The 23,800-nt window shown below is 42.2% G+C and overlaps 1 protein-coding gene across 2 annotated transcripts in view; it reads right to left on the minus strand.

Moving 5' to 3' along the window:
* UGGT1 (UDP-glucose glycoprotein glucosyltransferase 1) overlaps window positions 1-23,800 on the minus strand; it is a 120,465-nt gene that overhangs the window by 40,494 nt on the left and 56,171 nt on the right. The window contains exons 17-25 of one of the 2 annotated variants that reach the window (XM_062183198.1): window positions 20,543-20,674; window positions 16,678-16,842; window positions 13,990-14,110; window positions 9,350-9,448; window positions 8,576-8,599; window positions 7,976-8,070; window positions 4,545-4,751; window positions 3,193-3,324; window positions 2,480-2,610 (exon numbers count right to left, since the gene is read on the minus strand). In XM_062183198.1, coding sequence (XP_062039182.1) covers window positions 2,480-2,610; window positions 3,193-3,324; window positions 4,545-4,751; window positions 7,976-8,070; window positions 8,576-8,599; window positions 9,350-9,448; window positions 13,990-14,110; window positions 16,678-16,842; window positions 20,543-20,674 — 1,106 coding nt within the window. The remainder of the gene's footprint in view (window positions 1-2,479; window positions 2,611-3,192; window positions 3,325-4,544; window positions 4,752-7,975; window positions 8,071-8,575; window positions 8,600-9,349; window positions 9,449-13,989; window positions 14,111-16,677; window positions 16,843-20,542; window positions 20,675-23,800) is intronic. The other variant, XM_062183271.1, reaches the window with a different exon arrangement.

Genomic DNA, 23,800 nt, shown 5'->3' on the forward strand with positions numbered 1-23,800 from the left:
CTAATGCACCTGGGAAAGAAACGGAGGATGGCCCAAGTCCTCAGGTCCCTGCAACTGCATGGAAGACCTAGATAAAGCTCCTGGCTTCGGTCTGGCACAGTCCTGGCTGTTACGGCCATTTGGGGAGTGAACCAGCGGATAGAAGATTTTTCTGTCCATCTCCCCTTCTTTCTATTATGCTGTCTTTCAAATAAATATTTTTAAGAGCATTTGTGATTATATGTGAAGAGTAATCAGGCTTATTCATTTTATCTTTCAATCAAACAATTACATCAAGTTACTTCCTTTCGTTGATCTTCTCCATGCTAATTTTGAATATACATAATCCAGGTCATTTGCTTCCTGTGATGTGTCACCATGGCCATAAGACACATAACGGGACATCAAAGAACATGTAACCAAGCTTCAGAAAGCTGAGCACAGGCATAGAGCTGCAGGACGAGGTGAGGAATGAAAAGTGGTGGCTATAAAAGGGAAATGGGGGCAAAGAGGTGAGTGTCACTCCAAGGTGGAGCAGCCCTGGCACTAACGAAAGCTCTAAGAAGGCAAGAGAATTCTGAGAAGCTAAAGAGTTTTAGCATCAATCTTTCGGCAGTCCCATAGCTATCTTATTTCCCTAAACTACCCAGGACAGATCCAGACCAATTCTGATTAGCAACGGGTAAGTCTTGCAGGCATGGTCTAGCAAGTATTCAAGCATAACGACTCCAAGCAGCTCCCAGAAAGCCTCCAGTGGTCCGAGATGCTAACCCAAGACTATGCCTGAGCCATGGTTTACTTCCTGGTCAGCAGAAAGGGGGAAGCCAGTAGGCCAGGGCATGGGCCTAGAACCACTTAACCACTGAGGAAGGCAGAAATCTCATCAGTAGCTGCAGTACTGGCAGAGGTGGAAAGATTCCTCCCGTATTACATGAGACGTGGCAAAGGGAGTGTTAAGGCAGCCATCAAAGTCAACGCTTCACTAACACATCCATCTTGACCAATACACCATGATGATATAGGAAAAAGCCAAGGGGCCAGCACTGTGGTGTAGTGGGCTAAAGCTCCGGCTATGGCACCAGCATCCCACATGGGCACTGGTTTGTGACCTGGCTGCTCCTCTAGCAATCCAGCTCTCCGCTTATAGCCTTGAAAAGCAGTGAAGGATGACCCAAGTGCTTGGGCCCCTGCACTCACATGGGAGACCTGGAGGAAGCTGGCTCCTGGCTTCAGATAGGCTCAGCTTCGGCTGTTGGGAGTGACCCAGCGGATGGAAGACCTTTCTGTCTCTCCCTCTCCCTCTCTGTAACTCTGCCTCTCAAATAAATAAATAAAGTCTTAAAAAAAAAAAAAATTGAAGGGAACAATCCAGCAGAACTTTGAAATCTTGTTAACTCCCATCCATGTAGCCAAGGACATTTTTATAGAGCAAAAAAGCAACCAACAGAATGAGAGAAAATATTTGCAAAGTATGTATCTGATAAGGAATCTTAAAGATCCAGACTATACAAAGAATACCTACACCTCAACAACACAATTAAAAATGAGTGAAGTAATTCAATAGATATTTTCCCAAAGATAGACAAATGGCCAATGTGCATATGAAAAGATGCTCAACACCACTCAGTGGGAAAGTGCAAATCAAACCATAGGGAGATACTACTTCACACCTTTGACTCTGGCTATGGTGAACAAAAGCCTGAAAGACAAAACAACATGCGCTGGTGAGCATATAGAGAAACTGGAACCCTTGGGCACTGTTGATGGGAATGTAAAATGGGACAGCCACTGAGGGAAAAGGTGTAACAGTGCCTCAAAACACCAAACATAGAAATATATCCTCCAACTATATACCTCATTTGAGGTCTAACACAGGGACTAGGAACATATGACTTATGAGCCCTACTACCCAGTAGGGACCCAGTCCAGTCAGGCCACTTTTGTGCAGCCAGAGAAATAAAACACTAAAATATATTAGCTAATAAAACTACTTAAATAATTACGATTAAAAAAAAATGAAAGTAACCAAATATCATCATCACCTTTGGAGGATACAGGGAAACAAATCAGTATTCTGCTTTAGTTAACGAAGAAAAGGAAGTGCTTAACCTGACTTCCCTTTCCTGAACAAAATTAAATTGAAGTGTAACTAAACAGATGACCAACAAAAGTCTGTCCTTATGTAAGTGTCCCATCTAAAAAATAAACTGGCCCCTCCCTTTTGCATAAGCTTGAAATTTTCCAGAACCAATAATTAAAAAATTAATTAAAATGGAGAGAAATAATTCAGTTCTTTAAATAGCAGCCTTCTAAGTAAATCAGCTTGTTTCAATAGGAACAAATTAAAACTGGAAGAGCTAACGTTATTACAGAAATAAAATTTCCTGGAATAGACAGTGAGTGTGACAACATATAGTCCCACCTTTTACCAATGAGGAAAGTCCAATTTATATAATCAACTGGGCAGGAACTAATTAATGTCCCCTACAGCAAAACTTACACATCTTCTTCTACTCGAAGCTGTTGAATGTGTGATTTTATCTTCTGTCCTGAAGTTTTTAAGATGATATTTTCTAGGAGGTGAAAATCATCCTGATTAAAGAGCTCACTATCTTCCAGTGGCCCAATGATCTGGGAGGAAAAGAGCAGACAGTCAGTGTGGAGAGCATCTGCACCAACTGCGGCCAGCAGCCCTTTGTGGTCTCTCCTAGAACCCAAATCTCCTCAAAGACCCAAGACAAGTGTATATGTCTCAATGAAATTAATGAAAAATCAAAACATAAAGCCTGAACCAACTCACAGCTGTTTGTTTACTGATCAATCTCTTATGCAGAAGGTAGGCTTATCCACTTCACATTATTTTTACAGTGATAAACTCTGACATAAAATATGCTAGTAATGTAGTTTTCATTCATTCTCACTGAATATAAACAACAAAGCCTCCTTTATGTGTCAAAGGCCAGATTGACTTATGTCCTGAAAGCCACCACACTCTCAACACCTCCCACAAAAAAACACCAGGAAGGCTCCACACAGGGTCACTGATGTCAAAAGCATACTTCCATGGAAATAAAGGGGCAGCTACATCACTGATGCATGGTAAGCCCTAATCATCTCTGTTTGAAGAGTCTACTAGCTTCTGAAGACAGTCCTGCAAAGACTGTACATGGACCTAAGGGAAGTCAAGTGTGTTTTAGCTTGACAAATGCTCACCCTGCCATTGCTGATCACCGCCCTCTGTCCCTTCTTCAGCTTCAGCACATCCCTGCAGTACATGGCATGAGACAAAATGAAATCCAATTTGGAAGACTCAAAGACTTCTTTAAAAAGACTGAAATCCATGCCCTGGGGAAGCAATGGTTATTAAGGGAAAGTAGCTGTTATTAAGCAAACCATAAGAATGAATAATCATAATGAATACATCATAAATTGTACTTTTATTGGAAACTAATTACTAACGTTCACAGTCAACATTACAATGTCTCAATTCTCCATCCACACCTCCTCTCCCCCTTTTAAAACTGCTTGTTTCTTATTCCCATTTTCTCATGTAACTTGTTCAATTGGCAGACAATTCTTCAAGAATATCTGTATTCTGCATTTTATTCTATTCTATCTTCTTCTTCTTATTATTATTATTATTTTGGACAGGCAGCGTTAGACAGTGAGAGAGAGAGACAGAGAGAAAGGTCTTTCTTTTTCCATTGGTTCCCACCCCCACAATGGCCACCACGGCTGGCGCACTGCAGCTGGTGCGCTGCACTGCTCCAAAGCCAGGAGCCAGGTGCTTCTTCCTGGTCTCCCATGCGGGTGCAGGGCCCAAGGACTTGGGCCTTCCTCCACTACACTCCTGGGCCACAGCAGAGAGCTGGACTAGAAGAGAAGCAACCGGAACTAGAAACCGGTGCCCCAACTGGGATTAGAACCGGGGTGCCGGCACCGCAGGCGGAGGATTAGCCTATTGAGCCATGGCGCTGGCCGTTGCATCACTTCTGATCCACTCTCTGCTATGGCCTAGGAAAGCAGAAGAAGATGGCCCAAGTCCTTGGGGCCCCACACTCACATAGGAGACCTGGAAGAAGCTCCTGGCTCCTGGCTTCAGATTGGCCTAGCCCTGGCTGTTGTGACCATCTGGCCAGCGAACCAGCAGATGGAAGATCTCTCTCTACCTTTGCCTCTCTGTAACTCTGCATTTGAAACAAATAAGTAAATCTATAATTAAATAAAAAAGAGCAGCACATAAGCTCCAACTTCTAAGTGGCTCAAACTTCACTCTTGTACTCTATAAACCAATCAAAACATTGCCTGTCTTTAAAAAACTGTGAAGAACAAATGGCTTTGTACACAGAAAAACTTTTATCATGTACATCTTGAAACATAGGTAAGTTTAAAATGTGACAGAATTATTTCTTGGAAAGATCTTCCAAATTAAAAACAAACAAGCCAAAATCCTGGGACTCTGGATTGTGAATGGGAAATGTCCCATGGAGGTTAACTTTTATGGCAAAGTACAGGATGGAGGGTGGGGGGGACCAGCCTTGTGAAATGCACGGAGCCTGACTTACCCCAACAGAGAACTCCTTGATATCAGCTCCAGCAGCCAGAGCCTCTGCAGTCTCTTGCTTGGCCATTTTGGTGATGAAGTTCTTGGCCACATTGGAGGTCTGCGTTTGGAGGGCTGCCCAGATTGCTCTGGAGATCTGAGTGTCCTTATAAGTTATCTCTGCACTTGGATTATTGATCATGCTTATCCTTACATTGTTACTGGATTTCTATTTGCAAAATGGGAAATAAAGAGTTACATGGCAAATGTTTAAAACTTCAAAAGCAGCACAGACATCGGTTACATTCTTGCCCCACAATGGCATGCAAACCCGGCCTATACTCCATCTTTTCTTCCTTAACTTGAAACCATTCTTCAGGATCTGCTCAAACCCTTCCTGATTCACATGGCCTTTCTAGATTCTTTGTACAAATGAATCTCTCCCTTGCAAAGGCAGGAATCCCTGTGGGAAAAGATGTCTGGAACCTATCAAACCAAAGAAGTGAGTATGGCGGTACTTCAAAACATTCATGGAAAAGTAGAACAAAGAGACAAGCTTACGGGGTAGGCACTGTGGCACAGTAAGTTAAGCTACAACTTGGTGACACTGGAATCTGATATCAGAGCAGGTTTGAGTCCTGGCTGCCCCATTTCTAATCCAGCTCCCTACCAAGGCACCTGGGAAGGCAGCAAAGACAGCCCAAGGTCTTGGGCCTCTGCCACCCATGTGATCTAAATAAAGTTCTAGGCTCCTGGTTTTTGGTCTGGAGCAACCCTGACTGTTATGGCCATTTGGGGAGTGAACCAGTGGATGGAAGGTCAATTGATCGCTCTCCTCCCTCTCCCTCCGTAACTCAGAGTTTCTTCCTTCCTTCCCGCCTTCCTCTTTCTCTCTCTGGAAGATTTATCTATTTATTTGAGAGGCAGAGTTACAGAGAGAGGGATAGACAGAGAGAGAGGTCTTCCATACACTGGCTGACTCCCAACATGGCCACAATGGCTAGAGCTGGGACAATCCAAAGCCAGGAGCTTCTTCTGGGATGCCTACAGGGGTACAGGGGCCCAAGAACTTGGGCCATACTTCACTGCTTTCCCAGGCACACCAGCAGTGAACTGGACCAGAAATGGAGCAATTGGCATCTATATAGGAGGTAGGCACTGCATGCGGAGGCTTAATCACTATGCCACAGCACTGGCTTCTTAGTCTTTCAAACAAATAAATACATATTTTTAAAGATAGCTTATTTTTATGCAAAAATACTGACATCCATGCAGCTTTTTCATAACATACATTTTCAATGAACTTTTTGAAGACCCTCTGTGCATGGGCATCAAAATTTTTGTACTGAAATAAATATAACTTTTAATTCCATTTTCCATGAACTTATTGCATAAGTAAGAGAAATTTATACTTCTATGTATATCACAGGACATGTGTGAGAATACTCATGGCAGCATTCTTTATAACAGTACCAATTAAAGACAATCCAACTGCCCCTCAATTAGATTAAATAAAACTCGGTGGTTCAGCTATAAGATATACCATGAAAAGAACTAAATATCACCACTTAAAACAACATGGATAAAGCTCACAAAATGTTGAACAAAGAACACAAATTCAAGCAAATACATATTGTAAGATTCCATGCCAATAAAGTAAACAGCAGGCAAGCTTATTCCAAGACGTAAGGAGAGGGAAGGGGTAGTAACACAAAAGGACTTTCAGGAATTTGATATTCCACTTCTTGACCTGCTGGTGCTCACATCAGTAGGTTTACTTCGAGACACTGTCTTAAGATTTGTGCATTTCCTGTGTACCTATATATCCCTTCAGTTAAAATATTTTCTTCAGGGTCTGGCATTGTGGCACAGCATGTAAAGCCGCCACCTGAGATACCAGCATTCCATATGGGTAGCTAGTTTGTGTCCCAGCTGCTCCTGCTCCACTTCTTCTTCTTCTTCTTCTTCTTCTTTTTTTTCATAAAAAAAGATTTATTTATTTATTTATTTGAAAGGCAGAGTTACAGAGAGGAAGAGGCAGAGCCAGAGAAAGAGAGGTCCTCCATCCACTGGTTCACTCCTCAAATGGCTGCAACGGCCAGAGCTGGGCCAATCCAAAGCCAGGAGCCTGGTGCTTCCTTTGGGTCTTCCACGTGGATGCATCTTCTACTAATCTCCCAGCCACAGCAGAGAGCCGGATCGAAAATGGAGCAGCTGGGAATCGAACTGGTGCCCACAAGGGATTCCTGTAGTGCAGGTGGAGGCCTTACCCACTACACCACAACACCAACTCCTGCTCTACTTCTATTCCACCTCCCTGCTAATTGCCTGGAAAAGCTACGGGAGATGGCCCAAGTGTTTGGGCCCCTCCTACTCATGTGGGAGACCCATAAGAAAATCCTGGCTCCTTCCTCTTGGCCTCAGCCTGGCCCAGCCCTGGCCATTGCAGCCATATGGGGAGCGAACCAACAGATGGAAGATCTCTCTCTATAACTCTGCCACTCAAATAAATAAGTAAATCTTTTAAAAAGTAAGGCACTTGACAGATCAGTTGAGAATGAAATCACTAAGGGTATTAACTAAGGGTATTCCCTAAGTTCGGTAAGGGTCCCCAGGACAGAGCAGAGAGAAGAAATAGTGGGCTGCATAGTTTGGATGATGCTGGAAAATGAAATGCTCAGGATCAAGAATTTTTTTTTAAGATTTATTTATTTATTTGAAACTCAGAGTTACAGCAAGAGAGGGAAAGACAGAGAGATCTTCCACCCACTGGATCAGTCCCCAAATGGCTGCAACTGCCAGAGCTGAGCTAACGGCCCAGGTATTTAGGCCATCTTCTGCTGCTTTTCCCAGCAAGGAGCTGTATCAGAAGTGGAACAGCCTAGATTCAAACTGGCATCCATATGTGACGGCAGGCTGTGGCCAGCCCCAGGACAAAGAATTTTGATGTGTCGCTCTCTAACAACAACACTCTCAATAAGAATCCATTTTTTCTCAGCCACTTGCCATTGCCATTTGCCCCGGAACTTATTAGTCACGTGCAGTGTATCTGCCAGAGCATCTTGTGTGTACTCGTCTTCATGCCTACATCTCCTTCTGTGATTCGCACATCACCTGTGCCTGCCAGGTGCTGCCCCCGCTTTCAGCTCCCTCATGTCTCCCTACAACGTGCAACACAATCATTGCAGCATCTCTGCAGCACATGAACAGTAACACAATGCAAACTTGTCTGTGCTGAGGATATCTCTATGTTTTGCCCTAAAAGAACCGATTCCCTTAAGCAACCCTTCCCTCACAAGCTGGCAAAACTCTGAAGAAACAATGCTAGTTTCCCTCAAGCACTAAGAAAGCAGGACTGCCATGTCACACCAGAACAATCCCACCAGCACAGAGATGTCCATAAGGACAACCAGGGATGCAAACGGAAACACAGAATGCAGTGTAGATACTTGCCTGATGTTTAATAGCATCATACAGTAATTGCCGTCCAGAGGAGCTATCAAAATCCCCAACAACCCAGAAAGTCACTGGCCTAATAAAGGACTCATCTGTAGAAAAAGAGGAACAACAAACTGAGTTGGAGGATAAACATACATCCTATGTTTCAATGTTGTTGTTAAACTAAGTGATTTCTGAAAACCATGCAAAAAAAAAAGACAACGAAAGCTTAACAATGATACAAAGTGAAAGTAGTCAAGCGAAGCTTCTCTACCAAAAGGAAAAGGGGATAAGCTTCCAAGTGTCATAGTGGCTTAGAACATGCACTGATTAATGCTACTATGGTCTGGGCATCTGTTAGCATATAGGTGAAAAAGAATGTTTGAAAATGTAGGTAACATATGATAATCATTAACTATATTAGTTTAACTTTTTGAAATATAATTTTTTGCAGGCAATTATACGAAAGATATCTGCATTGATTTAGTGTACTGTTACCCACAGGTTCCAGAAACAATACAATCAAGTGTCAATAAATTTTGAATAACAATTGTGCCTGAAAACCAAGTAAGATAATTAAGAAGAAGAATAGAACATTCTAAAGTTTTAAGTTACCATAGATTTCCTTGGAGGACATTCCTGGACAAGGTAAAGGGAAAAGAGTAGAAGAAAAGAAAATGTCATTTCTGTAATTAATGCCTACCAAAAGAGTCAAAAGTTTAAACATGAGCTGTGCATCTGCCTGCTCCTTGGTCCCATCAGTGTTACCTCACTACTCCAGTACCCCTTAGAAACAATGTCTTTGAGGAACCAAATGGAGAAATTGTTTTTCCATGTTTCTGGGAAGCCAAAAGTCCTCTCCAGGAGAAGACTACAGCCAGGATGCAAACAACTTCCTAACCTGACAGCCTGTGTGCCTTTGAAAGGAAGTGAGCGTGAGTACAAAGAACCTGTCTGCCATTGAAAGGGCATTATGTGATAGCATCATAACCTAACTGCATACTGTCATATAAAATCAGCTTGAAAAACTGCACCAAGCTTTCTAGAACCCAGTTTATCTTATAAACCCTAACATGAAATGAACTCTATATTGCCACTAAGAGGCAAGTCAAACCCATTTTCAACCCATCAGCCCATTTTTACATCGTAAATGTTTTCCATGCTGAGCCAATGCAGGATTTCTCTTTTTGAGTTGAACAGCTAATGTAACATTTATACAGTGTTTCTAAACATTATTATAAAGAATTAAATTTTAAACAAGTATTTTCTGAGCTCAAAGCATTGCAAAAATAAAAGAAATTAAAGAATTTTTCTTTCCCCAACAGACATTAACATATTTGTAAGTCCAAAAAAAAAAGTCAAATCTAAGATAAGCCCCCAAAAAATTACCTTTCTTTGTCAGATAGTTCATACTATTGGCTACTGCAGCACTCTTTCCTTGGGAATCCAAGACAGTAAATCTAGCATAATCATCCACAAAGAAGTTATCTAGGAGAAAAAATAATTGAAACTGTTATATAACTAATATGCTTTGTTTCAGTCTAATGTTTTCAGCTGCTGAGTTCACTTAACCATAAATGAAGATATATAAAAATGCAGGAGTGAGGCTGGCATTTAGGTAAGCAGGTTAAGATGCCACTTGCAACACTGGCATCCCACATCAGAGTGCTGGTTTGGGCCCCAGATGCTTCTCTTCTGATCTAGCTCCCTGCTAATGTGCCTGGGAAAGCAGTGGATAAATGTCCCAAATACTTGGGTCCCTGCCACATAAATGGGAGACACAGGTAGAATTCCAGGCTCGTGGCTCCAGCATAGTCCAGCTCTGGCCAATGGAGTCACTTGGGAAGTGAACCAGCAAATGGAAGATCTCTCTCCCTCTTGCTATTGTGTCTTTCAAATAAATAATTTTTTTTAAGAAATGCAAGAGTGAGGGGCCGGTGCTGTGGCGCAGCGGGTTAAAGCCACGGCTGGCAGCATCGGCATCCCTCATCATATGGGCACCGATTCACATCTGGGCTGCTCCACTTCCAATCCAGCTCTCTGCGATGGCCTGGGAAATCAGTAGAAGATGGCCCAAGGCCTTGGGCCCCTGCAACTGTGTGGGAGACCCAGAAGAAGCTCCTGGCTTCAGATCAGTTCAGCTCTGGCCATTGCGGTCATTTGGGAAGCGAACCAGCAGATGCAAGACCTCTCTCTCTCTCTCTCTCTCTCTCTCTCTCTCTCTCTCTCTCTCTCTCCCTCTGTCTTTCAAATAAATAAAATAAATCTTCAAAGAAAAAAAAAAGAAATGGATGAGTGAGATATCTTATGTCCTGTGTTTACTGGAATATGACTTCCTACTCCATTAATCACTGTAAAACACCAAGTTTTCTTAGAATTATATCTATGAAGTACATGAAATAGCTATTCTCTTTACAGTATAGTAATAATTGTTTTAAAAACCCACAAATCTAATAAATAACATAAATATTTCACATAACGATCATCCATTCCTATCACTTTACAACTGAAGAATAATATCCTAAGGTAAAGTGACAGAAAGCGAGATCTTCCAACCACTGGCTCACAACCCAAATGCCCGAAAGAGCCAGGAGCCAGGAACTTACTGAGTCTCTCACATGAGTGGCAGGAACCCAGGCACTTGGGCCATCACTCTCTGCATCCCAGGTACATTAACAGGAAGCACGATGGGAAACAGAGTAACAGGGACACGAATTCATACTCTGATGTGGGTTGCGGGTGTCTCAAGCATCAGCTTAACTTGCTACACTAAAATACCAGCCTCCAAAATAACATTTTTCCACCCTTAACAGAAATAAAGGACATTTTTACTATTTTTAGATAAGGATCTTCTCCAGTACATACGTATCTTCTCCAATACTCTTATCAATCATCTCCCCTCAGATTACTGTTGTTAAAACTCCAGTTTCATCATCATCCCCTTGCTGAACTCTCCAGTAATTTCTTCCTAGCTACAAAATAGTCTCTCTAGTCTAGGACCATTAACCCCCTGCCTCCAGCTATCTCACCAATCTTCAGCATCATTACACCCCAAACCACGTGCTACTCTTCTTGTCACTGTCTGCTAAGCACATGTGCCTACACATCCATCTACTAATCTTGCATCTGCTTAACCATTTATCCTTTTTTTTAAAAAAAGATTTTATTTATTTGAAAGACAGAGTTACAGAGAGGTAGAGACAGAGAGAGAGCTTTTCCATACACTGGTTCACTCCCTAGATGGCCACGACGGCCGGAGCTGCGCTGATCTGAAGCCAGGAGCCAGGAGCTTCTTCCAGGTCTCCCACGTGGGTATAGGGGCCCAAGGACCTGGACCATTTTCTACAGCTTTCCCAGGCCACAGTAGAGAGCTGGATCGGAAGAGGAGCAGCCAGGACTAGAACCGGTGCCCATATGGGATGCTGGTGCTTCAGGCCAGGGCGTTAACCCACTGTGTCACAGTGCCGGCCCCAACCATTTATCCTTTTACCCAATGATGCACCTTGCACATGCAGTCTCCCATCCTTTTAGTCACTATCTGACGACAACATCATGTGGTGGAGAAGAGATGGCATCATGGTTTTAAAAAATCAGTATCCTTCCAGAAAGGTCCCAGATGGCAAAAGTCCAAGATGCCTGGGAGATGGTGCTAGCACCACTCGGTCAGGAGAGTGAAATCCACTCCTCACTGACAAACGCACCAGGTTCAGCTCACAGACTCCATCCCTGCCTCACTGCTCATTACTGCAACACTGGCTGCTCTTTATTCACGTATATTACAAAGACTACCCTACCTGTTCAACTTAAAATGATGAAAACAACAAAAACTTAGGACAAAGAATAATAATACCCCTTCCCTTGCTTTAGAAAGACTTCTGGTAAAAAGCCAAAGGCCAGCTGTGAAGAAATAATTTAGTACTCTAAGTATTTCTTTTTCAAATCTAAGCATATATTTGTATTTATATTTACATTTTTTCTGTGTATGTTTATGTGCTTATATACACAAAAACATAAAAATATTTTTCCTGGCCTAAAGAAATTCAGTTTCGTGGCTGGTGCTGTGGTGTAGCAGTTAAAGCCAATGCCTATAGTGCTGACATCCCATATGGGTGCCAGTTAAGTCCCGGCTGCTCCACTTCTGATCCAACTCTCTGCATATGGCCTAGGAAAGCAGAAGATTCCCCAAGTCCTTGGGCCCCTGCACTTGCGTGGGAAACCTGGAAGAAGCTCCTGGCTCATGGCTTCGGATCAGCACAGCTCCAGCCATTGCAACCATTTGGGGAGTGACTCAGCGGATGGAAGAATTCTCTCTCTCTCTCTGCCTCTCTGTAACTCTGCCTTTCAAATAAATAAATAAATCTTTAAAAAAAGAATATACATTAAAAAATGAAATCTGAATTCTATATAGGCGTAAGCAATATAAAAATGGAGTTTTTCTTTAAAAAAAAGAAATTCAGTTTCGGGTAGATTAAAAATAGTACTATGAAGTAACAACTATAAGGAGATGTATATTTCATTATACTTAACTATAGCAACAAATATACTGTTGTAACTTCAACATTATACATATTTTCCTTCTCCAAAGTGATCCATGGACAAGTGAAGACAGCTCCACCTTATTTCCAGGAGTTTGCAGAAGTGACCATCAGAGTCTCAATGGAATTCATAAGTAACAAACTGCACCCAGGCTTCACACTTCTAGTTCTTTTTTTTTTTCCCCCTAAGATTTCTTTATTTATTTAAAAGTCAGAGTTACACAGAGAGAAAAGGAGAGGCAGAGAGAGAGCGAGGTCTTCCATCGCTGGTTCACTCCCCAGTGGACCGCAACGACTGGAGCTGCGCCAATCCGAAGCCAGGAGCCAGAAGCTTCCCCCAGGTCTCCTAAGTGGATTCAGGGGCCCAAGGACTTGGGCTATCTTCTACTGCTTTCCCAAGCCACAGCAGAGAGCTGGATCTGAAGTGGAGCAGCTGGGACTCTAACCAGCGCCCATATGGGATGCCGACACTGCAGGTGGCAGCTTTACCGGCTACGCCTCTGCACTGGCCCCAGCCCCACACTTTTAGTTCTTAAAAGGTATTCTTAGTGGAAAACATTCAAATGTCTACCACTAAAAGAGTAGAGATGTGTGGACTATCTAATGTATTATCAATCAGCCGTTAAAAGGAATGAAATATCCATATAGGCAACGATATGAATGAGCCGTAAGACCTTGCTAGCAGTCAATGCTCTATCACAGCAGGTTAAGCTGTTGCCTGTGATGTCAGAATCCCGTATCAGAGTGCCAGTTGAAGTCCTGGCTGTTATACTTCCAATTCATCTTCTTGCTAATGCATCTGGGAAAGCAGAAGATGGCCCAGGTATCTAGGCCCCTGCCACCCCCACAGGAGACCAGGATGAAGCTCATGGTTTCAACTTGGGCCAGCTCCAGCATATACAGCCAGTTAGAGGGTGATACAGTGGATGGAAGATCTCTTTCTCTGTCTCTGTCTCTTACTCTGCCTTTCAAATAAATAAATAAATCTCTTTTTAAAAAAGAAACCCATCTTAAGAGCTCAAGAGGAAACAAGTTTATAAGATTGTGTCTCAGGGCCAGCGCTGTGGCGCAGCGGGTTAAAGCCCTGGCCTGAAGTGCCAGCATCCCATATGGGGGCTGGTTCGAGACCTGGTTGCTCCACTTCCAATCCAGCTTTCTGCTATGGCCTAGGAAAACAGTAGAAGATGGCCTAAGTCATTGGGCCCCTGCACCCATGTGGGAGACCCAGAGGAAGCTCCTGGCTCCAGGCTTTGGATCGGTACAGCTCCGGCTGTTGCGGCCAAATGGGGAGTGAACCAGCGGATGGAAGATCTCTCTCTCTGCCTCTCTTTTCTCTCTGTATACTCTGACTTTCAAACAAATAAATAAATCTTAAAAAAAAAAAGATTGTGTCTCACTCTGGCATTACCTTCTGAATATCACAATCTAATAAATGCAAAGATTTTGAAGCATAAATCAGAGAAAGCCCAAATTTGTTTCTGAAATGCTCCTTACTACTTGCTGTTAAATCCAGGTACACTCGCTGAGCTGTCAAAATCCTAGAATTGATTCGAGGAACAACATTTGGCTGATTCATGATATATTCCACCACATCTTGATCATGGGACAGTTCGCCCTATAGGAAAGGAAAAAACAAAAAGAAAAAAGAAAAAAAGAAAGAAATGGAAGGAGAGACACTGAGCATATTTGTTCAATAATAATAATTCATCAGGAATAAGAACTTTTGTTACGTTGATAACAGCTAAGGATAGAAGTTACCACGTTGTAGGTCCCTGTCATTACCAAGCACATAGCTGGATGTTTTACGTACAGTGTATCTATCAAGACAGGTGTTATTGACATTTATTCTGAGGATCAAGAAGTTGAAGCACTGATAGGTTAAATAACTGAAGTCACAGAGCTAATACAAAGCAAATATTAACCACAAATCCATGTTCATTTGGTCTGTCACACGGCACTGTTTCCCCAGAAGTGAGCAAGCTCTACAAACTAGTTAAGAACCAAAATAAGCAGTAATGTATACTGAGATCTACTCACAGTTAGCTTCTTTCTAGAGAAGAAAGCAAAAGGTCTTCTCTCAGTCAATTCACATATTGTATAATAAAAATCATTCCAGACTCTTTAAACCTTAGGGATCCATGTCTAGAGTCATAATTACACTGAGAGAAAATGAAATTATTTATGCTATTCTTCCCTTCTGTTCAACTTATTATAGAAATGGTTGTATTTGTAAAAGGGTTTCCCTAGGCTAACATGGCATTGATCAAAACAATGTCAAAGAAACAGATGAGGAATGAGATGTTCAAAAGGGGTTTTGGAGATTTCTGACACATTCCTTGGATTCTAAAGTGTTGCATGCATGATACCCTGATGCATGTCCAGGAAAAAAAATCTTAGAAGGTCCCAAACTTTCCCTTCTATCCTTGAAGCTCTCTGAGAGCAGGAACTGAAGGCTAAGGGAGCGCTGTCAATAGCCCAGCTGAATACTGAAGGTGTGCCCCAACATGAGTACAAAGAATCATGGGAAAAACAGAAACTTTCTGGATCACATATTGAAGAAATTTGTTTATTCATTAGATGGTCAGTGGGCTAAACAAGCAGACTTCAGAGGACACACATGATAAACAACAGGCTAGAGCTGCAACAGCAAACAGCAACAACAAAATACCATCGTAAAGAATTTGATTTCTACAGGTGTCACTTTATATTATCTAAAGTGTCAAAAAAAAAAAAAAGGTGGGGGACAATGTTGTAGCAAAGCAGGTAAAGCCACAGCCTGCAATCCCAGCATTCCATATGGGAGCCAGTTCAAGTTCGGGTGCTGCACTTCGGAGCTAGCTCCCTACTAATGTACCTGGGAATGCAGTGGAATACAGCCCAAGTGCTTGGGCCCCTGCACCCACATGAGAGACTCGGAAGAAGTTCCTGGCTCCTGGCTTCAGCCTGGCCCAGCCTTGCCTGCTGCAGCCATTTGGGGAAATGCACCAATGAATAGAAGATCTCTCTTCCTCTTTCTATCTCCCTCCCTCCCTCCCTCCCTCCCTCCCTTTCTCCCTCTCCCTCTCCTTCTCCATTTCTAACCCTGCCTTTCAAATAAATACAATAAATCTTGGGGATAAAACCAAAAAACAAAAAACTCATCTCCAGAAGAAGAAAGGGGCAGGAGGTAATGATTCGGCTGGAGCACTAGTTCTTGGGAGGGAACCTCATCAATCAGTGACAAGAATGTCTTTGTCAATTGTGGTGGGCCGGTCATATCACACCTGACAGCTTATACTATAAGGTAATGTATAGTGGGCCTCTAACAAGGGTGGGGAATGTGAAACCTGTGGGCCATATAAGGCCACAAGATCATTTGGTCTGGCCCTGCCAAGGCAGCTGCAGGTGCGAACTAAAAGTAAATTTATAGCACAGGGTTTCGTTCAGAGTTGCAAATAATGTTCTCAAATTGGAGGTGATAGTTGCACAAGTCTGTGTACACACTGAAAACCATGAAATGGCATAATTTAAAGGTTGAGTTTCATGGAATGTGACTAACATGTCAACAATTATACATACATGAACTTACATATAAACTAAAAATAATGAGTCTTTCCAAAGTCAAAATTCCTTACAAATAAACTTTTTATATTTTTAAAATAAACATTTAATCTTAAATCTAAAATTAACTTCTTCAATTCCAATAAACAGAAGTCTTTTGATTATTTTCATCATAATAGTACTAGGAATGTAACCAACTATTAATAGCAATATATAAACAGTGATACTTAAAGAATCCTATTGTATGCCGGTGCCGCGGCTCAATAGGCTAATCCTCTGCCTTGCGGTGCCAGCACACCGGGTTCCAGTCCCAGTTGGGGCACCGGATTCTGTCCCGGTTGCCTCTCTTCCAGTCCAGCTCTCTGCTATGGCCCGGGAAGGCAGTGGAGGATGGCCCAAGTCCTTGGGCCCTCTACCCGCATGGGAGACCAGGAGAAGCACCTGGCTCCTGGCTTCAGATCGGCTCAGCGCCGGCTGCAGCGGCCATTGGGGGTGAACCAATGAAAAAAGGAAGACCTTTCTCTCTCTCTCTCTGTCCACTCTGCCTGTCAAAAAAAAAAGAATCCTGCTGTCTACTACAAGAGACTACAAAAACATAACCAAACTATTCTCTTTAAAACTCAGCCTTGAACCGCCACTTACCAAGTATACCGCTCTTTGGAAGAAGTTTGTGGTCTCCAGGATTTTGTGCATTGTGATGGTTTCTAACTCATCAGGATCGAGCTGTTCCCTTTCGAATGGCATCCCATTGAAAAGAACAACAGGCAGCGGACCGACTCCAGTCTGCTCATAGTAGCCTCTTGCTTCCTAAAAGCACAAGGGCCCACAAAACACCATGTATTGGTTCTTTATGAAACAAATGAGACAAAATAATATACTTTTGTACATGCTTGTACTAAGGAAGAAAAATTAACAGAAGTGATGGTAAAGGCGAAATAACTGAAGATAATTCTTTAAGGAAAAAAACAAAGTGACAGCATTAATCAAATTAACATCTTACTGAGTTTTTATATAACCATAAACCCTTTCAAATTAAGTGGTGTGGTGTGTGTGCAGCCCAGGCTCCTAGAAGCGAGTTAAAAGTACTATGGTTAGCACTGTGCCATAGAACTTTCTCCAGTGATGGAAAAATTCCAGCTGTGCCATCTAGTAGAATAACCAATAATCCCACATGGCAACTGAGTGCTTGGAATCAGGTTACTATGAATAGACAACTAAATCTTTAATTTTAATTGATTTTATTTAAGAAGTCACATGTGGCTAAAAGCTACCATATGGGCAGCACAGCTACAGACTATCATAAATTATTAGTGCCACTAGCAGAAAGCTAGAGATGAAATAATTAAACTCATACCACTAACAAAAAAACTGCATCTGTGAAAAACAAAACATCTTTTCTCCAAGATATACTAAGTCCAATCTCTGCCCTTCTAAAGGACAAAAGAGGTTGCTCAGTGGGAAAATGCTAGGGCAGGCACTGGTGCTGTGGCGCAGCAGGTTAAAACCCCAGACTGCAGCGCCGGCATCCCATATGGGCACTGGTTCAAGTCCCGGCTGGTCCTCTGATGGCCCAGGTTCTTGGGTCCCTGCACCTGTGTGGGAGACCTGGAAGTAGCTTCTGGCTTTGGATCAGCTCAGCTCTGCTGTGCAGTCATTTGGGGAGTGAACCAACAGAATGGAAGACCTCTCTCTCTCTCTCTCTCTGGCTCTACCTCTCTGTGTAATTATTTCGGATAAATAAAATAAATCTTTAAAAAAAAAAAAAAAAAAAGCCAGAGCAATACACTAGCGACTGTATCAGACATGGATGCTCTCCCTGTCTGTAAACACTGGAGATGTTCTTCAGACTAGGTTTCCAAAGTAAAAACTGCTATCAGGCTGGCACCGTGGCTTAACAGGCTAATCCTCCGCCTTGCGGCGCCGGCACACTGGGTTCTAGTCCCGGTTGGGGTGCCAGATTCTATCCTGGTTGCCCCTCTTCCAGGCCAGCTCTCTGCTGTGGCCCGGGAAGGCAGTGGAGGATGGCCCAAGTGCTTGGGCCCTGCACCCGCATGGGAGACTAGGAGAAGCACCTGGCTCCTGGCTTCGGATCAGCGTGGTGCGCCGGCCGCAAGCGGCCATTGGAGGGTAAACCAACGGCAAAAAGGAAGACCTTTCTCTCTGTCTCTCTCTCTCTCACTATCCACTCTGCCTGTCAAAAAAAAAAAAAAAAAAAAAAAAAAAAACCTGTTATCAGATGTAAACAGGACTGCTTTAAAAATCCTTGATAAACACCTAGTAACTAATCTTTTCTGAAAATCACAGCATAGTTTACAATTGTTCTTTAGACAGCACAAGAAGAAAGATTTCACCTGGGCAAAATACTACCAGTCCTCAGTAACAGACTGCTTCATTTCTAGTCCAATCTCACCATGATAATACAGGATGACACAGATTTAGCAGCAATGCAATGAGGTCTTCTAGGTTGGTCCCAGCCATTTCCTTATATTACTGTTAAAATTTTTAAATTGCTTTTTGAAATCCCAACTATTTCATAAATGTCCTCAATTTAAATTTAAACATAATTTGAAAATCATCCTCTTACCCAATGAAAACAAAGCAAAATAAAATAACAAAAAATTATAAATGACAATAAGTAACAATGGCTTTCTCTGAAGATGGCACATTGTTTTGACTTTTATATACCTTCCTTCTTTATCACTTGTAAATAGTTTACAGGACCAAATAACAGAACTCAACCAAATTACCAAAGAGCCAAAGTTAAAAACCACATGTGGGCCGGCGCCGCGGCTCACTAGGCTAATCCTCTGCCTTGCGGCACCGGCACACCGGGTTCTAGTCCCGGTCGGGGCACCGATCCTGTCGCGATTGCCCCTCTTCCAGGCCAGCTCTCTGCTGTGGCCAGGGAGTGCAGTGGAGGATGGCCCAAGTGCTTGGGCCCTGCACCCGCATGGGAGACCAGGAGAAGCACCTGGCTCCTGCCATCGGATCAGCGCGGTGCGCCGGCCGCGGCGCGCCTACCGCGGCGGCCATTGGAGGGTGAACCAACGGCAAAGGAAGACCTTTCTCTCTGTCTCTCTCTCTCACTGTCCACTCTGCCTGTCAAAAAGTAAAAAAAAAACCACATGTGAAAATTTTCTACCAACAGATCACTACAAATGTTAAGTAATGATATATAATTTAAAGTCATTAATTATAAAGTCTTATATTAAGCCACTCACAAGTGGCAATTGAAATTCATGACTCAAGGTTAGTACGCCAAATAGAAAATGTCTGCATATGTGTGCTAGAACGTTTCCTAATGCCATTATCTTACTGGCTTTGAAAGATATAAATAAATACCCAGCAGCCTACAGATCCTGCAGTTTGAATTTTAATTGCATTGCCTTCTTTGAGAAATAATTACTTCTTTCAAGTATCACAGAAATATCGCAGCCTCAGATTTGTATTTGTATTGTATTGTACTTATTTCTAAGTACAATGATGTTGATTAAAAGTAGTCCTAAAGCAAATCATCATTTCAAGGAAATGCACTTTCCTGGACTTCTTTGTGTGGGGGTAAATCCCTTGCAGTTAAAAACTCTTCGTCATCATTAGCTTCTTAGGACTTCTGGGATCTTCTCAACATCCTGGCCTTGAGAGTTCCTATGCTCAAACAACTAGGGAATTAAACAGCTCAAACATAAATGCTCTATTTGTGCAGGGAAGGGCCCAATCAGCACAAATCGGGAAAACACCACGTGTGGGTAAACTATGGAGAAGCCTGCCCTGTGATATGTCCGTTCCATTCTGCACAGAACCAAACCTGTACCAATACCCTTTCCCCCAGTTTGCCCATTCTATTCAATAATTTTCAAGCACATACTTTTCCTATCACATCCAACCTCAAAGAAGAAGCTATTGTACTTTTCCCTCATAGGATAAAATTAAACATGTTCTAAATATAAAATATGACATATTCCATGTATTCCCTCAAATATTTGGTATTCCTGGCCCAGCCCTGGTTATTGTGGACTTTTGGGGACTGAATTAGCAAGTAGAAAAACTGTTTCTCCCACTCTCTAATTCTGAATTTCAAACAAATAAATAAATCTTTAAAAAAAAAAAGTATATAGGAGAATATACACAGCTTACATACAAATACTATACCATTTTATATAAGGGATTTGAGAATCCAAGGATGTTAGTATCAACAGAATATCCTGGAACCAGTCCCTACCCCCACTTTCCTGAGACAGAAATGAGAATTACACTACCACTGCATTGTGAAAAAACAATTCTTCAAGTCTACAGTTAAGATGCATGTTAAAAGTCAATGACATTTTCACAAAAATGAGATACAAACTATGTTTTCAAAAAAATCACTGAAAAGTGATCTGGTTTCCAAAGTTTTAAATGTTAAGTACCGACACACTTTAATCACAATGATCGTTACTTTAAAAAACAGAGGGAAGCTAAGAACAGTAGAATGTTGCAGCCAAATGAGAAGCACCAAAGAATCTCCTACCTTCCGACTCTGATCGTAAGCAGAGTCAATTCCCAAAATGCTGTTCACTTCTACATATGGATATTTCTTCTCCAGGACACTAACCACATGTTCAACTTTCACTTTTTCTCCAGTCCGCACCTTGTTATAGATCTGAAGAGAGGAAAAATCAGGTAACCAAGTACACTTTTAAATCCAAATGTCAACACATTCATTACAAAAGAATTTTGAGGCCGGCGCCGGCACACTGGGTTCTAGTCCCGGTTGGGGCGCCGGATTCTATCCTGGTTGCCCCTCTTCCAGGCCAGCTCTCTGCTGTGGCCCGGGAAGGCAGTGGAGGATGGCCCAAGTGCTTGGGCCCTGCACCCGCATGGGAGACCAGGAGAAGCACCTGGCTCCTGGCTTTGGATCAGTGAGATGCGCCGGCCACAGCGGCCATTGGAGGGTGAACTAACGGCAAAAAGGAAGACCTTTCTCTCTGTCTCTCTCTCTCTCTCACTATCCACTCTGCCTGTCAAAAACTAAATAAAAATAAAAAAAAAAAAAAGAATTTTGAATGTAGAGAAAAACATGGCCATTTTTCTTAAAAAGATAAATTAGGACATGTTAGCAATTTTCTTTTCCACATACTTAAGACATCGTCCTAGAACTGAAATTCAACTTTTTAAAATATTCTAATCACAGGGTGGAATTTTAGCCTATAAGATAAAACACCAATTAGGACTCATCAAATGTTGGGTTCCATTCCTAGCTCCAGCTCCTGATTCCAGCTTCCTACCAATGCAAACCCACTGGAGGGCAGCACGTGATAGCTCAAGGTAGCTCCAGCTCGAGGTCTCGCATATTCATATTCTCGCAAGTTCAAGTAGTTGAGTCTGTCACCTAATATGGGAGACCTCGATTGCATTCCCAGTTCCCAGCTTCAGCCCCAGCCCAGCCATGGCTGTTGTGGGCATTTGGGAAGTGAAACAGTGGATGAGAGCACTTTCACTTTCTCAAATTTTTTTGAAAAATCCCAAATCAACTCACAGACATATTAAGCCCCAAACACGTATAAGTAATATTTGAACTTAAGAACTTAGTGGAGAGATATAAAATATGTATGGCATAATTCCCGTTTTTAAAAAAACAAACCAAACAGGTCCATGCTGTGGTGTAGTGGGTAAAGCCGCCACCTGCAGCACCGGTATCTCATATAGGTGTTGGTTTGAGTCCCGGCTGCTCCACTTCCGATCCAGTTCTCTGCTATGGCCTGGGAAAGCAGTGGAAGACGGCCCCAGTCCCTGGGCTCCTGCACCCATGTGGGAAACCTGGAAGAAGCTCCTAGCTCCTGGCTTTGATAGGCTCAGCTCCAGCCACTGCAGCCATTTGGGGAGTGAATCAGTAGATGGAAGATCTCTTTCTGCCTCTGCCTCTCTATAATTCTGCCTTTCAAATAAATAAATAAATCTTATAAAAAATTAAAATACTTTTTTAAAAAAACCCAAATTAAAAATAACAATGTTTGCATATGTATAGTATGTAGAGGCAACTGTTTAATGGTACCTATCTTTCATAAGCATTAGGGAAGGGGGAGGGGTGAGATAGAAATTTTAAATTGACACTTTTAATACTATTTGAATTGTTTCACAGAGATCATATATTACTTTTACAATAAAAAAAAAAGAAAAGAATGAAAACTTATATAATCCCTTCCTAATCCCTTCCTTCACAAAAATATCTATGAGAAAAAAACCTTTATAACGCAAACTTCAAAGTACTTATTATTCTGAACAACTTCTTTTTCTACGCACAGCCCTGCTAGCTACCTTCCTTGTCCATTCTCACAGAGATCACAGCATCAGCTCACCAACTTGAATCCCTGCCACTCTCTTTCCCCTTCATCAGATCCATCTCCAAACAATGCTGCAGAACAAATTTTTAAATTTGCGTTTGAACACTTGTACTGTGCAGACCTCAGCTGTGTAGCCTACCATGGCCTCCAGGACTAACACTTGGCTCCAGCCACACTAACCACTTGTCAATACCACCTCTGATTTGCAGCCGGATTCAACTGACTCCCATTTGTCCTGGGCTCAAATGACACAACTTCCCACCCTAAAATATGCCAAACGCCATTCCCAGGTTGCGGTGATAGGGTAGGGGTAGTCTTTGTGCAGCCACAGCTGGCTGAGCTCACCGCACCACACGGCATCACCAGTCTGTACATGTGCCCCCACAAGGCCAAGGCTGCAGGGCCTTTGAGGACAGGGGTGAAATTTTACTGTACATTGTACCCCTCACATCAGTACGAGGCCTGGTACGTGGAGGGACTTTAGCAAATGTTAGAGAAATAAATGAACTCTCCAACAAAAAAATGAATAAATCAAAAATGAATCTCTTGCCAGTAGACATAATATAAATAAAAAACAGCAGACTAACATCAGGTTTTGGGGTAAAAAGAGTGAAAATTAATAGCCTTAAAAATGGTTTTTAATAGTGACCATTAACTAAAACAAAAGAACTGTTACTCATAAAGTTGGTTATACTCAAAAACAGGAAAAAAAAAATACAAGAAAAAAAACAGAAAAAAAAAAAACAAAAAAAAAAGAAATTAAAAAAAAAGAAAAAATACAAGAAAACAAGGAGAATTTTCTTCTGAACTTGAGCAAGTAAATGTCCTAAATGTATACACAAATCAAGGCATTTCAGAATTGTAGGTAAAAAATGGAAAAGCTGGATGGTTAAGTGAAATAGAATCTTATGACTTGAATATTAAACTAAGTCCTACAAAATATGACACTCACAAAGGAAAAAAAAGGAAACTTTTTCTAAAACAAGTACAGAATGTCACATTTGCCAAAAGACTTTAACTATGGATCTCAAATCAGCAAAGAACAGAAGAATGAGATATAGCAGGAGGGCTCCTAGGACTGTGACAACATCTCAGCAATCTATTATTGTTAGTAAATCAATTTTAAGTAGAGGGGCCAGCACTGTGGCATAGCAGGTAAAGTGGTGACTGCCATACCGGCATCCCAAATGGACACCAGTTCAAGCCCTGGCTGCTCCACTTAAAGTACAGCTCTCTGTTATAATCTGGGAAAGCAGAAGATGGCCCAAGTCCTTGCACCCCTGCACCTGCATGGGAGACCCAGAAGAAGCTCCTGGCTCTTGGCCTTGGATCCACCCAGCTCTGGCAGTTGTGGCCATATGGAGAGTGAACCAGTGAATAGAAGACTCTCTCTCTCTCTGCCTCTGCCTCTCTGTAACTGTGCCTTTCAAATAAATAAATAAATC

Source organism: Lepus europaeus, chromosome 1 (assembly GCF_033115175.1).
Source record: "Lepus europaeus isolate LE1 chromosome 1, mLepTim1.pri, whole genome shotgun sequence".
NCBI classification, from domain to species: Eukaryota; Metazoa; Chordata; class Mammalia; order Lagomorpha; family Leporidae; genus Lepus; species Lepus europaeus.